We start from the raw sequence: 17,783 nt of genomic DNA, 5'->3' as shown, positions 1-17,783 counted from the left end.
GAGTTAATATGGGAAAACAATTTCTCCTTTCCACTGATGCTTTCCAATCCTTGTTCCACAAAAAACCCAAATTTTCAAAAAACATTTTTCATTGGGACAAAAAGTGAGGTGAAATCTTCTGAAGAGGAGGAAGGACAGCAAAACAAATGTCACAGGGGTGATAACCCTTCCCTATGTTTTCCAAAAAGCTTAAAAAAGATTTTTTGGCTGGAGCTAAACGCTTTAAAAATTTACCCGTTCAAAATTACAAAGAGATTCTACTTAACAACAAACCTACAGTCCCTGTCTTGTTTGCACCGCCTGTATACTGCTGTTCAGAGTATATAGGGCCTTTCCTTATTTTAATTTGGGTGCGGGGTTCCCCTTAATATCCATACAAGACCCAAAGGGCCTGGTAATGGACTGGGGGGTACCCATGCCGTTTGTCTCACTGATTTTCATCCATATTGCCAGGACCCGACATTACATTAAACCCGCAAGCAGTTTTAAATGAGATTTTTTCCTTTAAAAATGACATTTTGTGCAGGGACTGTTCTAACCACGGGAAACACGAGCCACTTTACAGGCATACTATAGACACCCCCCAGGTACGATATTTAAAGGAATATTTCACTTTTTTTTTTTTTTACGTTAAGCATCATTAAAATCACTGCTCCCGAAAAAACGGCCGTTTTTAAAAGTTTTTTTTGCATTGATACATGTCCCCTGGGTTAGGACCCGGGTCCCCAAAACCTTTTTAGGACAATACCATGCAAATTAGCCTTTAAAATGAGCACTTTTGATTTCGAACGTTCGAGTCCCATAGACGTCAATGGGGTTCTAACGTTCGTGCGAACTTTCGGTCCGTTCGCAGGTTCTGGTGCGAACCGAACCGGGGGGTGTTCGGCTCATCCCTACTCTTAACCAAATATTAACCGTTTTGTTGAAGAATAATTATTAATACACACAATGAGGTGGGAGTCACTGACTCCTCTGACTTAATGTAAGAGATCTACAATGATGGTCATCATTATACATATATTAGATGCCAGGCCTATGCAGAGTAATTGTGTTTTGGTATTTGACTTTCACCTTTTAAGCAATATTTGTCTTGAAAATAATTAAAAGGTAGATTTTAAATATTTGTATGTGGTGGTGGCTGTGTAAGCCTTTTTGGAGTACATTCGATTTTCAAGTTCATATAAGTAGGTATCCACCATTCAAATTTTTAATTGTTATCCCTGAAAGGCATCAATAATCAAATTTAGTCATTCCTTTTTTGGTTGCTGTCTGTTCCCCTTTAGGGAGACTTATCTTCTCTATTTGTCCTGAAGACAATCCTGAAGGTGAGGTAAAACCCAAAATTTTGAATTGTGATCAGGCGTAGAAGAGAAATCTTCTAATGACACCCTTTCCATTGACAACTGTTTAGATGGGGCTTTATCTGTATCTATGGGAGAAGTAAAGGGAGGCCCCTTAAATGGGACAACCATAGCCTAAAAAATACCCTTACCCTAACCTAAACATTCCGTACTCTATTAAACGTAGAAATAGATCTTTTCAATCAAAATAGCAATTATTTTGGGTGTCAAAGGTGCTCCTCTCTCAAGAAGGCTAAATTATGATTTCATAGAAAAGTAGAGAAAGTTTGGTCAGTTGGATACATTAAACCCTGAAAATGTGTTGGATCCACACGTAACTTAACAGAAAAACACACAGAATAATACTTTAATATCTAGTAATTTGAACCACTGTTTGCTATTAATTTCTGTATTTTTGGAAAATATCTTGTATCTGAAAACTGTTTGCCATGGATGCCAAATTAAATGTTCTCTCTATGTCTAAATACTGTTAGAATCTGCAAGGAATCAGTTCTTGGGCACTCCCTGACCTACCAAGCCCAAGTGTCCTTGGGTGCTGGAATTGACTTAACGGGTGAGGTTTTCCCAGTTGATGTACTGCCCCTGAAGGAAAGTTTATGCTGAGGATGGTTGCCTCTTTTTGACACTCTCTACCACCATAGAAATAAACCCGCAAGGCCAAGTGTCCTTGGGTGCTGGAATTGACTGAATGGGTGGGATTTTCCCAGCTGATGTACTGCCCCCGAGGAACATTTAAGCAGAGGATAGTTTTTTTTTACCACTCTCTCTCATTATAGGAATAACCAAGCAAGGCCAAGTGTCCTTGGGTGTTGAAATTGACTGAATGGGTGGGATTTTCCCAGCTGATGTACTGCCTACTAGGAAAGTTTATGTTGAAGATGGTCTCCTCTTTTTAACACTCTCTGTCACCATAGGAATTAACATGCAAGACCAAGTGTCCTTGGGTGCTGGAATTGACTGAATGGGTGGGATTTTCCAAGCTGATGTACTGCCTCAGAGGAAATTTTACGTTCAGGATGGTCTCCTACTTTGACCACTCTTTGCCACTATAAACATGTATGCTTTTTCGAGGCAAGCATGCCTGTTTGTTAAAAGATCCTTTAGACAAGAATTTTTTTCAAATCACAGCCAACTGTCTTTTCAGACCCATGGACATATTTGGACCTCTTGACAAGTCTTACTCAGAATGAAAAATACATTTCATTATTTTTCTATGTTTCCCAGCTTAAGTACTTAAAGTGAACTAATAGAACTTCAGTCTAAAAGATATTATCGCAGAGAAATAAAAGAATACAGAAGCTCTTCCTTGTCTTGAAATAATATTTATCCATCCCTCTAATATCACTGGGCACATGGCATCTGCTAAAGCACAGAATCATGGAGCCAACTAAAGGATACTAAAGGATACTAAAGGGCGCATGAGTATGGTGGTCTAGCACAAAATCTTCCTACACATCCAATTTTTGGCTATAGAAATAAGCGCACCACGCTTTGTTGACCTTTCTGGACTGGGGAGAGTCCCAACAAAATATATAAAAAGAAAAAAAGTGAGAGGTCACACCAGCCTAGCGCATTATCCCAATAACACTTAATTTGCTTGCAATGGGTAAATATCTAACAAAAACAGACAAAGCTCATCAAGATAGTAAAGTTGTTTGGATCGCTCCATAGGTTCCTAAGGCTTGGGAGGACATCTCCTGGATCTCCTGGAGCCAACTGGCAAAACCTTTTGGCTCTGTGGAAGAGGGTATTACCTTCAAAACGCCAGTTGGATCCAGGAGATGTCCCCCCCAAACCTTAAGAGCATATGGAGCCGTCCGAACAACTACTACCTTGATGAGCTTTGTCTGTTTTTATATTTATAAGTAGATATTTACCCATTTTTAATAATAAATTGTTAGAGGTAAAATGCTCTAGGCTGGTGAGCCCTCTTTCTTTTGTATTTTTTAGAGGATCACGGAGGACTAAGGTCAGGGGTCCATCCAAGCAGAGAGCCTGATTGGTCATCTTCACCTAAAGATCAGCCTCCCTCAATGGATCAATGCTGACCATGTAAGTTGTAACTAGTGTCTTGGCACTGATCATTTCACAAGACCATTGTTCCAGGATAGGGTTTTATCTTTCTTTACTGCTTCATAATATCACACAGACTGAATGTTACAGGAAAGGCATATTCATTTTCACACTAGGTATGTTTTTTATGTTTGTTTTTTACCGAAAATTGTTGTTTGACTCAAAAAAAATCACGAAAATGAAATATTACAATTTAGAGGTTAAAATATCATGATAGCAATTATGTCACGGGATATTCAGACATTCTCATAGCAAATAAGGAAGTTCTGAATGTGGGACTGCACATTTTGTAGTCGGTGAGGCCTGAACGATCACATAGACTGTCAGGAGACTGCAAAGAACAATCCTCCACTGTTCAGAACTCATGATCCAACTTCATAAGACCATTCAGTTATGCAATGTATCACACTCCTAACTCAGACTACAAGTTGCCTTTCATGGTTGTTAGAATTTAAGATTGTGTCCCTGCTGATAATATCCCTGGGTTGTTATGCTTTACCATCCCTGTTTCTTGGAAAGAACAAAAAAGAGAGTAGTTTGGTTATGACTTCATCTCAACAAACATGACCTGTGTTACACTTTCCAAATGTTTCCTCTAGCCATATGGAGTGAGAATCTTTGTGGAAAGCACACACAACTCCATTTGGTGGAACCTTTGGTCATGGATTCACCATTAGAAACTTTTAAATGCCAGTGGTTTTATAATCCTAATGCTATAGTAATGCTATAATAGTAATCCTCACTAAAGGGGGCCCACAGGTGGACAGATGTCTATGTGAGAATCATGAGTGAGGAGTCACCTGTCTTTGATTGTGCCCGTGTCTTGCATCTAGGTCAGTGGCTCCCAAGCTGCGGCCCGGGGGCTGGATGTGGCCATTTTCTTGCCTTTATCCGGCCCTTGGGACACGATTTTAGCAACTGACACCAATGATGGGACACTATTTCTCCCACTGACACCATCAATGACACTATTCTTCCCATTAATACCAACAATGGGGCCTTCTTCCTCTCATTAAAAACAATGATGGGGCATTGTTTATGCCCACTGGCCACAATCCAGCACCCTCCCAAGCCCAAAGGACAGTAAACTTAGAATGTTTGGAGACCCCTGGTCTAGGTCAATCTTATAGAGTAGTGTGTGCATTGTGGATTACTTCCAACCTTAGGAAGCACTTGTGATCATCCCTTAGGGTGGTCATATGGAGTCAGACCCATGAGCCCCATCAGGCCATCGAATAGGGGCAAGATCACTCTTGAGTGATCCTTGCTAAAAGGAGCCCACAGGTTGACATATGGGTGAGGAGTCATGTTCCCATCTTTGATTGTGCCCATGTCTTGCATCTAGCTCATGGAGTAGTATTTGCATGGTGGAGTACTCTCAACCTTAGGAAGCACTTGTTTTCATCCCTTAGGGTGGTCGCATATGGCCAAACCCATGAGCCCCCACTAGGCCCTCAAACTGGATTAAGATCACTCTTGAGTGATCTTTGTTAAAAGGGAGCCCACAATGAACAGATGTCTACGTGAAAACCATGAGTGAGGAGGTATCTGTCCATCTTAGATTGTGCCTATGTCTGGCATATGTGGTCATTATTATTATTATTATACAGGATTTATATAGTGCCAACAGTTTGGGCAGAGCTTTAAAACAAGAGGGCAGACAGTACACTTACAATACAAATAAATACAGGAGGGATCAGAGGGCCCTGCTCGTTAGAGCTTACAATCTAGAAGGGAGGGTCAAGTGGAAACAAAAGGTAATAACTGTGGGGGATGAGCTGATGGAGAAAATGAAAATACAGTTGTTAGGTGTGGGTAGGGTAGGCTTCTCTGAAGAGAAGGGTTTTCAGGGATCGTCTAAAAGCTAATAAAGTAGGAGATAAGCGGACAGATTGAAGAGGCTTTGGAAAAGTCCTGGAGGCGAGCATGGGAAGAGGTGATGAGGGAGCTAGAGAGCAAGAGATCTTGAGAGGAACGAAGAGAACGAGTAGGTTGGTATTTAGAGAGGAAGCTAGTGATGTAGCTGGGGCGAAATTGTGGATGGTTTGTACGTATTCGTTAGTATTTTGAAGTTAGTTCTTTGGCCGAGCAGAAGCCAGTGGAGGGATTGACAGAGAGGAGTGGCAGACACAGAGCGATTAGTAAGGTGGATGAGTCTGGCAGCAGCATTCATGATGGATTGAAGAGGTGATAGACTATGTAGAGGTAAGCCAATGAGAAGGGAGTTGCAGTAGTCAAACTTCTTAGTATACTTCTGTGTACTAAGCTAGGACTCGTATCTCTAGAGAGGTTGTTGTATTTTAGTGCCTAAGTACTCGGTCTAAGTTATGTGCCAATCGGTATGCAATTGCACTGCACGTTGGTCATCCCTTAGGGTGGTAATATAGAACCAAACCCATGAGCCCCATTGGGTCCTCAAATTGGGGCAAGATTACTCTTAAGTGATCTTTGCTAAGGTGAGCCCACAAGTAGACAGATGTCTACATGAAAACCATGAGTGAGGAGTCACCTGTCCATCTTGATTGTGTCCATATCTTGCATCTAGGTCAGCTGTATAGTGTACTGTGTGCATCGTGGAGTACTTTCAACTTAGGAAGCACTTGTGGGCACCCATTAGGATTGCCATATAGAGCCAAACCCATGAGCCCGATTGGGCCATCGAATTGGTGCAAGATCACTCTTGAGTGATCTTTGTTAAAAGGAGTTCACAAGTGGATAGATGTCTACAAGAAAACCATGACTGAGGAGTCATCTGTTCATCTTTGATTGTGCCCATATCCTGTATCTAGATTAACAAAATGGAGTAGTATGTGTATGGTGGAGTACCTTCAACCTTAGGAAGCACTTGTGGTCATCCCGTAGGTCGGTCATATAGAGCCAAACCCATGAGCCCCATTGGGACATCGAATTGGGGCAAGATCAATCTTGAGTGATCCTTTCTAAAGGGAGCCCACAGCTGAATAGATGTCTGCATCAAAACCATAAGTAATGAGTCATCATCTATCAGTAGATTGTGCCCATGTTGTGCATCTAGATCAGTGATGGCGAACCTTGGCACCCCAGATGTTTTGGAACTACATTTCCCATGATGCTCAACTACACTGCAGAGTGCATGAGCATCATGGGAAATGTAGTTTGCCATCACTGATCTAGACCAAGGTTTGCCATCACTGATCTAGTTCAACCTTAGGAAGTACTTGTTGCCAACTCTTGGTTGCAGAGATCCCAACCCATAAACCTCATTAAGCCTTCAACGTCGGGCAGGATTGAATCTTTATAGTAAGCCAAAACCTGAAGTTTTTGTTGGTTTGTAAATGAACAGTTCAGTCAAGGAGAGACTGTTAATATTGCCGAATAATCTGTGTACAACAGTGTATGTTATGCTGTATATAAATATAATTGGGTCTAATCTTTAAGGCTCACTTTGTAGAGCCATGAGACCAATATAGGTCTAGGAATGATTTTTTGACGACAGGCAATGGCTTGAAATGACCAATTGAGTATTATTGTAGTGGTCCAGTTGGGGCCACTGACTTTGGACTTTTACACTACGGTGTGGCATTCATCCCCTTCTTCAAAGATAAACATCCCAACAAGGGTTCTAATTATTACCCACTCTAAAAAAGTTGGCTTTAGATACAATTTAACTCAAAACCATATGCTTAGTGACAACAGACTATGGCTTCTATTAAGAAAAGATGAAGTAAAAGATAAAGACTTGAAAGCCAGCCTATACATCACCGAGGCTTGTTGGTGATGTTAAAAATTAATGCAGTTTTATTGACTGATATAAATTTACGAAACCAGCCGGCAGGATAGAAAACCCGCTCGCGTCCATTTGTCTTGTAAACGTCACAGCCCATAATGTTGCCTCTTCTTCTAGCTAAGTTTTGGTTGTATGGATTGTGTTTTATTAATACATTGTCCCATAATCTTCCCCTTCAACTAGATGAAATATGAGAATGGAAGAGGACTTGAGTGCCGGGGAACGGCGCAAGCCAACAGACATAAAACTCTTCAAAAAGATCTTCATGTTATGAATCAAAGTGCTTACACGGGCTTCCCGCTGGGTGCAAATGAATTGCTTTTTACATGCATTTTATGATGAAAAGGGCGGAATCTTTTAAGGGTTCTTCCTTCGTATCAAAGTTATCGGGTCATGTGGGGCTTTTGAAGACAATGACAAGCCCTCTTCATTGAAATTATTTATTTATTTATTTATTTTTACTTTTTTAGCAAATCTTTCACAAATAGCAGCTCAAAAAGCAAAAAAACAAGGTTCTAGGTTGAGTCGATTTGAAGTGATATACAAGGCTGCTCCTCTGGAGCTTCCTTATTGGTCCTTTAGAGCAGGAATGTAAAATTCAATGTCATTGTGGGCCACATCAGCAGTATGGTCGCCCTCAAAGGGTCGGTTGTATCTGGGGTTCTCTATGTACAGATTGCAGAGTTTAGGAGTGCGGAATGTACAGAGTGTAGAGTTCAGGAGTGCAGAGTTTAAAATTATGCTACATACAGAGTGCAGGGTTCAGCAGTGCACTATGTACAAAGTGCAGAGTTCAAGAGTGCATTATGTACAGAGTGCAGGGTTCAGGAATGCACTACATACAGAGTGCAGGGTTCAGGGGTGCACTATCTACAGAATGCAGAGTTAAGGAGTGTGCTATGTACAGAGTGCAGGGTTCAGGGGTGCACTATCTACAGAATGCAGAGTTAAGGAGTGTGCTATGTACAGAGTGCAGGGCTCAGGGGTGCGCTATCTACAGAGTGCAGAGTTAAGGGGTGTGCTATGTACAGAGTGCAAGGTTCAGCAGTGCACTATGTACAAAGTACAGAGTTCAAGAGTGCATTATGTACAGAGTGCAGGGTACAGGAATGCACTATTTCCGCTTCAGCCCCGGAAGAATTTACCCGCTTCCTGACCAGAGCGTTTTTTTGCGATTCGGCACTGCCTCGCTTTAACTGACAATTGCGTAGTCCTGCAACATTGTACCCAAACAAAATTGACGTCCTTTTTTTCCCACAAATAGAGCTTTCTTTTGGTGGTATTTGATAGCCTCTGCGGTTTTTATTTTTTGCGCTATAAACAAAAAAAGAGCGACAATTTTGAAGAAAAACCCATAATATTTTGTACTTTTTGCTATAATAAATATCCATTTTTTTTTAAAAAAAGCAATTTTTTTCTCAGTTTAGGCCGATATGTATTCTTCTACATATTTTTGGTAAAAAAAAAAACGCAATAAGCGTATATTGATTGGTTTGTGCAAAAGTTATAGCTACAAAATAGAGGATAGAGTTATAGCATATTTATTTATTTATTTATTTTTTACTAGTAATGGCGGTGATATGCGATTTTTATCATGACTGCGACATTATGGCGGACACATCGGACAATCTTGACACATTTTTGGAACCATTGGCATTAATACAACTATCAGTGCGATTAAAAATGCATTGCTTATTGTAAAAATGTCACTGGCAGTGAAGGGGTGAAGGGGTTAACACTAGGGGGTGGTGAAGGGGTTAACTGTGTTCCCTGCTACATGATTCTAACTGAAGGGGGAGGGACTAACTACAGGAAGTGACAGATCATGGTTCCTAGCCAATAGGAACACACAATCTGTCACTCCTGTCAGAACAGAACAGGGAAGAGTGTGTTCTCGTCCCTGTTCTGTGCCTCCTGGTCACGATCACTCATCGTGACCGTCGGCCGTGGGCATCGGCACTCGGGCCCCACGAGCCAATGTACAGCTACGTGGTTTCGCGCAGGGGAGCCAACCTGCTGCAGTATAACTACAGTGGCTGGTCAGGAAGCTGATATACAGAGTGCAGGATTCAGGGGTGCACTATCTACAGAGTGCAGAGTTAAGGAGTGTGCTATGTACAGAGTGCAGGGCTCAGGGGTGCGCTATCTACAGAGTGCAGAGTTAAGGAGTGTGCTATGTACAGAGTACAGGGCTCAGGGGTGCGCTATCTACAGAGTGCAGAGTTAAGGAGTGTGCTATGTACAGAGTGCAGGGCTCAGGGGTGCGCTATCTACAGAGTGCAGAGTTAAGGAGTGTGCTATGTACAGAGTGCAGGGCTCAGGGGTGCGCTATCTACAGAGTGCAGAGTTAAGGAGTGTGCTATGTACAGAGTGCAGGGTTCAGGGGTGCGCTATCTACAGAGTGCAGAGTTAAGGAGTGTGCTATGTACAGAGTGCAGGGTTCAGGGGTGCGCTATCTACAGAGTGCAGAGTTAAGGAGTGTGCTATGTGCTATGTACAGAGTGCAGGGCTCAGGGGTGCGCTATCTACAGAGTGCAGAGTTAAGGAGTGTGCTATGTACAGAGTGCAGGGTTCAGGGGTGCACTACGTACAGAGTTCAGTTCCAGGGGTGCCTTATACACAGAGTGCAGAGATGAGGGGTATACTATGTATAGAGTGCAGGGTTCAGGGGTGCGCTATCTACAGAGTGCAGAGTTAAGGAGTGTGATATGTACAGAGTGCAGGGCTCAGGGGTGCGCTATGTACAGAGTGCAGTTCCAGGGGTGCGTTATACACAGAGTGCAAAGTTGAGAGGTGTACTATGTACAGGGTTTAGAGGTGTGATATGTACAGAATGCCGAGTTCAGGTGTACGATATGTATAGAGTGCTGATTTCAGGGGTGTGCTGTGTACAGAGTGCAGAGTTCAGGGGTATGCTATGTACAGAGTGCAGATTTCAGGAGTGTGCTGTGTATAGAGTGCAGGGTTTAAGGTTGCACAGTGTGCAACCCCAACATCCCCACTAAAGCTTCCCCACATCTCTATTCTCTCCTACCTGGTGCAGCTCTAGCACCTCTCAGTGCAGACGGCCCTGCCTCACCTTGAAGGGAGATCATTCCCCTACTAGATGCCTTGTGACATAGGAGGGACAGATCCAGAATTTTACAGAAAAAGCTGCAATCTGCATAACTTCAGTTACTTTTACAGTAAGTCTTGATCTACTCTAGCACACTGATGAGCCAACTCACTGTGCTCTTTCCTCCTGTCAGCGTGTTCCCTGTCAGCAGACATGTACAGAGCACAGCCCGATTGGCTCCTTCTGCAGTTCCCTCCCTTTGCATGAGTGATGCTGTACAGCAGGCAGCAGGAAGCAGATATGAACAAAGATTTAGGTACTTATATTAGCTGCCTTAAAAAAAAATATGGTTCAGGACCTGAATACAAGGCATGTAGTGAGCCAGTGGGTGGAATCTTTGCAACCCCCCCCCATTCTGTATTAGAATTGAACTCCATGCAAATACATATAATGAGCCCGCCTAACTTGCCAAAGGATTTGTATTTCTGTCCATCCAGTCCTGAGATTTACAGAGCTCTGCTGCTCAGCACAGCCCTGTCCGTCAGGAGAGGAGAACTGATTTTTCTCTGCTGCAGTTAAAACTTACAGGTCTTGTCCCAGCTTGTGAAAGGAGAAGCAGCAGATTGACAAGCTCATCTCTCTGCTCTCCTCCTCCTATTTGCGTGTTCCTTGATAGCATATGAGCACTGCAGCATAACCGATTGGCTCCCCATTACTGCCTCTCCCTCTCCCAGTCTGAGCTCCGCTGTACAGGGGATTGCATGGGGCTGATAACAAGTCAAAGGTACTTTCACTGCTTGCATTAGGAAAAATACATTCAATTATGCTGTATATTAATGAATACAGATTATTTATGTCTTTTATATTGGCTTTTAGTTTGAATTTTGCAACTAAATGTGTTTTTTATTTTTTTTTTTTAAGAATCTTCTCACTCACCTTGACAGTTGCCCCGATGTTTTGTTTGTTCAACTTCCTGCTCAACCCCGGCCCTGGAAACCATAAAAAATGACATTCAAGGATTATTGGTGGTTTAGGTGGCATAGTAAATTAGCAGTGATTGGGTGTGGGAGACTTTCACCAGGTCCTGATCATGAAAGCAAGGAGGAGAACTCCCTCTAAAGTGTGGGAATCCCTGGTTGTCACCAGAATCAGTGTCCCCATTGGAGAGATTTCCTTTAATTTCCTGCCCCATAGCCAAAACAGGAAGTAAGAGGAAATCCCCCCCAAATTGAGGGAATCCCTGGTTGTCACCAGAACTGGTTCTCCACATTGGAAGACTTCCACTCTATTCCTGTTCTGGTGACAACCCAAAATTTGGGATTTTCTTTTTCACTTTTACTCTCGATGATATTGGTAAACAGGACAAATATAGAGGGCGAATCATGCCAAGCAGCAATAAAAACCTGACAGGTGATCTAACCCCCTTTCCACTCTATCCTGTTTAGTCACCAGGATGGAAAGTAAGGAAGAACTGATGCAGATAGAGGGTCTAAACTAGCCTTTCTCAACCTTTTTTTACTCCAGAGGAACCCTTAAAAAAAATTCAGATCTTGGGGAACCCCTACTAAAACCAGTTCCTTGTGGATCAGTAGGAAAAAGGTCCCCCTTGCAGTTGTGGTCAAGATGCCACCCTTGTAGTCAGAAAAAAAGTGACACTGACTCTGCCAAGGGGCTTTGGCCACAGCTCAAGAAACCCCTAGTATCCTCTGAAGGAACCCTGGTTGAGAATGGTTGGTCTAAAGTCTAAACCTTTCTCCATGCTATCATAAACTCAAAAAAAAAATGGCGTTCCACTTTAAGTAAATACCTCCATAGTATAATCTGGAGACTACATCTGCTTCACAGAAATAGAGCTTCATTATTTTTGAACCATTATTCATATTTCAGCATTTTCGGTGCTTATTGCATAATTAGATCTTATGGGAAAGCAACTCCGTTCATTAAACCGCTAAATCGTGGTTAGATAAATGAGGCCGGGGAGGCTCCGGTATAATCTGGCAAGTGATGTATTTATTATGGCGCTGTGTTACCTTGGGTCGCCCCGGAAGTTGGCGCAGGTCCCCGATTTCAACCACACGCAGTACGGGTCTCTGGAGGTCAGGCAGCTCCTGTGCAATGAAACAAAGATGGTGAAAGTTGGATATCGGAAACTCGTATGACCGTTCAGATCATTCTATAAGATTTGTGTATGCCTTGGCTATATCGATCCTGGCATCATATCGATTACAATGTAGCATCAACTTCTAATCATTTCCAGCCTACCTGTCAGGACTTTATTCACCTGCTGGTGGTACTGTGGCTTCCTGGGCAGAGGGTTGTAATTCCAGTGTCCACCAGCGGGTGTCTCTCAGTAATCAGTTTCTACCTGATGCTGGCTGCTGGCAGGGTATTTAGGTCCTTCCATACTAAATGCCTCTCGCTCCAGTGTTTTGCTGCTGCCAGATGCTGTTTTCATTTATCCTGAACTTGCTCTTTTCCAGGTGGAAACTGATTCCTGGGATCTGCTGGGAGACACCCGCTGGTGAACACTGGAATTCCAACCCTCCGCCCTGGGAACCACGGTGCCACCAGCAGGTTATCCAGGTCCTGACACTACCTTTGGCGTTTAATAATAGTCCTTTTCGTCATCAACAATTTTCAATATTTTATTATTAAAATAATCCTGCCATGAAGGTTCTTGTTCGGGAACTTTCTGGTATAGAGTGACAACGCTTTGTCCCTGTCTCCCTGGCAGTTTTAACACACATTACACAGGTATGGTCCAGTGTTGTCACCATCAGGAAGCCATACAGACCTTAATCACTTGCTGGTGGCACTGTGGCTCCCTGGGCGGAGAGTTGTAATTCCAGTGTCCACCAGCGGGTGTCTCTCAGTAATCAGTTTCTACCTGATGCTGGCTGCTGGGAGGGTATTTAGGTCCTTCCATACTAAATGCCTCTCGCTCCAGTGTTTTGCTGCTGCCAGATCCTGTTTCCATTTATCCTGATCTTGCTATTTTCCAGGTGGAAACTGATTCCTGGGATCTGCTGGGAGACACCCGCTGGTGAACACTGGAATTCCAACCCTCCGCCCTGGGAACCACAGTGACACCAGCAGGTTATCCAGGTCCTGACACTACCTTTGGCGTTTAATAATAGTCCTTTTCGTCATCAACAATTTTCAATATTTTATCATTAAAATAATCCTGCCATGAAGGTTCTTGTTCGGGCACTTTCTGGTATAGAGTGACAATGCTCTGTCTCCCTGGCAGTTTTAACACACATTACACAGGTATGGTCCAGTGTTGTCACCATCAGGAAGCCATGCAGACTTTAATCACCTGCTGGTGGCACTGTGGCTCCCTGGGCGGAGAGTTGTAAGTCCAGTGTCCACCAGCGGGTGTCTCTCAGTAATCAGTTTCTACCTGATGCTGGCTGCTGGGAGGGTATTTAGGTCCTTCCATACTAAATGCCTCTCGCTCCAGTGTTTTGCTGCTGCCAGATCCTGTTTCCATTTATCCTGATCTTGCTATTTTCCAGGTGGAAACTGATTCCTGGGATCTGCTGGGAGACACCCGCTGGTGAACACTGGAATTCCAACCCTCCGCCCTGGGAACCACGGTGCCACCAGCAGGTTATCCAGGTCCTGACACTACCTTTGGCGTTTAATAATAGTCCTTTTCGTCATCAGCAATTTTCAATATTTTAACATTAAAATAATCCTGCCATGAAGGTTCTTGTTCAGGAACTTTCTGGTATAGAGTGACAACGCTTTGTCCCTGTCTCCCTGGCAGTTTTAACACACATTACACAGGTATGGTCCAGTGTTGTCACCATCAGGAAGCCATACAACCATCACTGGAGTGTATGCAGACAGCAAGTGGCATACCGGTATGTCGATGGATGGCAAGTGGGTAAAATGGAAAATACCACAATTGGCCACCAGATGGCTTTAAGTTTTACAGGAATAATCTATGATCCTTAGGGCCATCTAGTGGCCAAATGCAGGATATTCCATTTTTAATCAATGACAACCATTCGACCAGCACAGGAAAACGCCCAATAACATTCTTTTCTTTTTTTGTTTTTTGCCCCATTCGCACAGAGGGGATGTATGTGCACTTTCACAAGATGGATTTTTTAAATAAATACACCTCAAGTGTACAGACTTTGTTTGCTGCCATAGACCCCCCCCACCTAAGAAAAAAAAAATCTATAATTGCAGAATGTTTTCTTTTATCTTTCATAAACCAGTAAAAGGTGCCAAATGTCATTTTGTTAGGGTTTATTTTACGTTAATAAACACAAGGGGGTGTATTGATAAAACATTTGCACAGAAATTTGCCCAGTGAAAGTACATGCTATTAGGGCAATTTGCTGTGCTTGATTTAAAACGGAAAATACCACATTTGGCCACTAGGTGGCTTTAAGTATCACAGGAATTACCTATGATCCTTAGGGCCATCTAGTGGCCAAATGCAGCATTTTGCATTTTAAATCAATGGCAGCCATTCGATCAGCATGAGAAATAGCCTAAAAAAGAACAAACGAATGCACATGCACTTTCAATGCGTGAATTTTTTTTTTTTTTTACGAATACACCTCAAGGATCTAGGTTTTGTTTGCGGCTATAGACCCCAAAAAATGCAGAGTACATTTCCAAGTCAATTGCTTATCACCGTTTTGCGAATTTCCTGGGATGCTCATATTTGTCTCAATCTGGCATCTTGGAACGGAGTAGAGTAAGTTTCCAGTACCCCTCCCCCCACTCATACCCCTTAAGATCAGCCGCTCATATCGCAGTGATTTACTTCCATTTCTGTACACAGCTGCACCCGTAGGCATTCATTTGGCAGCGTACCAGAGAGCTGCAGCCTTCGCCAGCATGCCACTGGCACAAGCAAGAAAAAAAGAAGCTTGCTCCCCCTCTTGCGCTTTGTCTCTGTTAGCCCCCCCCCCCCCCCGCCCAACGCTGATACAAAGCCTGGCAAGAAAAAGCCTTCTTTTCTGTCGCCAGACCCCCTGGGACCTCTTCAGATGTTATTGCATGGCTCTTAATGCCAATGACTTTGTGGTAGGGTTAGGAAGGCCGGTATGATGACCCGCTTGGGGCGAGGTGGAAGGAGAGGGGGGCGGCCACGGGCACGCTGGTATTGTTGCACTTCGCGCCGCGAACGCATGAACCGTTGTGAAATTGAAGCTGCTTTTGTTCTCCGGAGATCCACACGATGTGACTTTATTAATGAGATTATTTCCAAGCTGGTTATATTTCCCTTTACAGCACAAGGGGGTTTATTCAACCGAAAACTGGCACGGAACAATAGATCACAGGCCATTGTGGAAATGTATACATGCTGTTAAAAAGACCTAATCAACCGCGTTCTTTTTTTTTCCTTATCATCAACCCCTCTGACAAATGTTATTATTGCGTATTGTGTTTTCTCAATGTCACGCATGGACAGATCGTGGTCTGAAGAGAAGGGATCGTCTTTTTTTGATATGAGCTGGTCGTTGGCGGCTCCTCCGTCTCCTCTACAGACGGCTGTCGGCTAATAGGCTTCCGCTGAAAGCAGGAATGCGGGAAAAACGGGGACCGGATGAGTTTTTGATCTTAAGAAAAAATAATTTCTGTTGGTATTAAAAGGAATATAAAGTAACAACATTAATTCCGCCAAAGACACGCACCTATGGAGTACATACTCAGACAAAGATATAGATAAGACTATATGTTCTAGTTCTGGAGCCAAACCACAACGGGGGTGTATGCATTTTAGGCCACATTTGAGCTTAAATTGCCAGTTTCACAGGCGTGTGACATTTTTTTTTAACTGCTGCTAAACGCCCCTCCATGTTAGCCGATGTGTCCACACACACACACACACACACACACAAAAACATAACTTGTGCGTTCAAGAGAGAAGCATTTGGCAGAAAAACCGCCTGACGCGCCTAAACACGGGTAAATGTGTCTAAAAGTGTCTTGAGCCTTTTTTTTCATTTCAGTGGGCAAAATAATTTAATACTCTGGTCGTTTGAATGAGGAAAAAGCCCAAGCGCTTGACCCTCCTAAATGTGCCCAAAATGCAAGAAAGAAAAGAAAGAAAGAAAGAAAGAAAGAAAGAAAGAAAGAAAGAAAGAAAGAAAGAAAGAAAGAAAGGAAAGATAGAGAAAGTCAGAGAGAAAGAAAGAAAGGAAGGAAAGATAGAGAAAGTAAGAAAGAAAGAAAGAAAGAAAGAAAGAAAGAAAGAAAGAAAGAAAGAAAGAAAGAAAGAAAGAAAGAAAGAAAGAAAGAAAGGAAAGATAGAGAAAGTCAGAAAGAGCGAAAGAAACAAAGCAGAGAGAGTGTGAGAAAGAGAGAGAGAAAAAGGGGGGAGGAAAGGTGAGAGTTGAAGGACAGGAATAGATAGATAGATAGATAGATAGATAGATAGATAGATAGATAGATAGATAGATAAGGAGTGGTAGAGGGAGAAAAAAACAGGAAACAACGGAGAAAAGAGAGAAAGAAAGAAAGAAAGAAAGAAAGAAAGAAAGAAAGAAAGAAAGAAAGAAAGAAAGAAAGAAAGAAAGAGAAAGAAAGAAAGAAAGAAAACGAAAAAAAAGAGAGAAAAGGGAGATAAAAGAAGAAAAAAAAGAGAAAGAGAGAGAAAGAAAGAGAGAAAGAAAGAAAGAGAGAAAGAAAGAAAGAAAGAAAGAAAGAAAGAAAGAAAGAAAGAAAGAAAGAAAGAAAGAAAGAAAGAAAGAAAGAAAGAAAGAAAGAAAGAAAGAGAAAAAGAAAGAAAGAAAGAAAGAAAGAAAGAAAGAAAGAGAAAGAAAGAAAGAAAGAAAGAGAAAGAAAGAAAGAGAGAAAGAGAGAGAAAGAGAAAGAGAGAGAAAGAAAGAAAGAAATAGAAAGAGAGAAAGAAAGAAAAAATGGAAGAAAGATAGAAAGAAAGAAAAATAAAAAAAGAGAGAAAAAAAGAACGAAAGAGAGAGAGCGAGAAACAAAGAAAGGAAGAAACGAAGAGAGAAAGAAAAAGAGAAAGAAAGAGAAAAAGAAAGAACGAAAGAAAGAGAACGAAAGAATGATAGAAAGAGAGAAAGAAAGAAAGTAGAAAGAGTGTGATAAAGAGGGAGAAAGAAAAGGGTGGGGGGAGAGTTGAAGATAGATAGATAGATAGATAGATAGATAGATAGATAGATAGATAGATAGATAGATAGATAGATAGATAGATAGATTGATTCTGAAGAGATGGCACAACAGAGATGGTTTTGTCTCATTGATACCTCAGACAGGGAGGAGTAACTGCTATAACTCACTCTCTTGTGTGTATTAATATCACCTTAAGCTACTGAGCTCTCTGAACAATGTTTTTTGTTCACCAGGAGGAAAAACATACTATTAATATGCAATATATTCTATTCACCCAAAGTAAAAAGAAAATATTCTTTTAAATATATTTTTTTTAAGTCCTAAGACTCGTGACCATAATAGAGAAAGGAAACATACAAAGCCATGATACGGTCCTTTCATGGTTGACATTCTGGTAAACTCAGTAATAACCAGAATA

General features: G+C 42.1%; 1 protein-coding gene across 2 annotated transcripts in view; it reads right to left on the bottom strand.

Moving 5' to 3' along the window:
- The window catches only part of SEMA6C (semaphorin 6C), a 289,590-nt gene that overhangs the window by 28,999 nt on the left and 242,808 nt on the right, over positions 1 to 17,783 (bottom strand). For both annotated transcript variants that reach the window (XM_073609595.1, XM_073609596.1), the window contains exons 16-17: positions 12,286 to 12,363; positions 11,192 to 11,244 (exon numbers count right to left, since the gene is read on the bottom strand). In XM_073609595.1, coding sequence (XP_073465696.1) covers positions 11,192 to 11,244; positions 12,286 to 12,363 — 131 coding nt within the window. The remainder of the gene's footprint in view (positions 1 to 11,191; positions 11,245 to 12,285; positions 12,364 to 17,783) is intronic.

The sequence above is a fragment of the Aquarana catesbeiana genome, linkage group LG13, assembly GCF_042186555.1.
Source record: "Aquarana catesbeiana isolate 2022-GZ linkage group LG13, ASM4218655v1, whole genome shotgun sequence".
Taxonomy (NCBI): domain Eukaryota; kingdom Metazoa; phylum Chordata; class Amphibia; order Anura; family Ranidae; genus Aquarana; species Aquarana catesbeiana.
The sequence above is the reverse complement of the archived record's forward strand: the minus strand, read 5'-3'. Positions and strand labels throughout refer to the sequence as shown.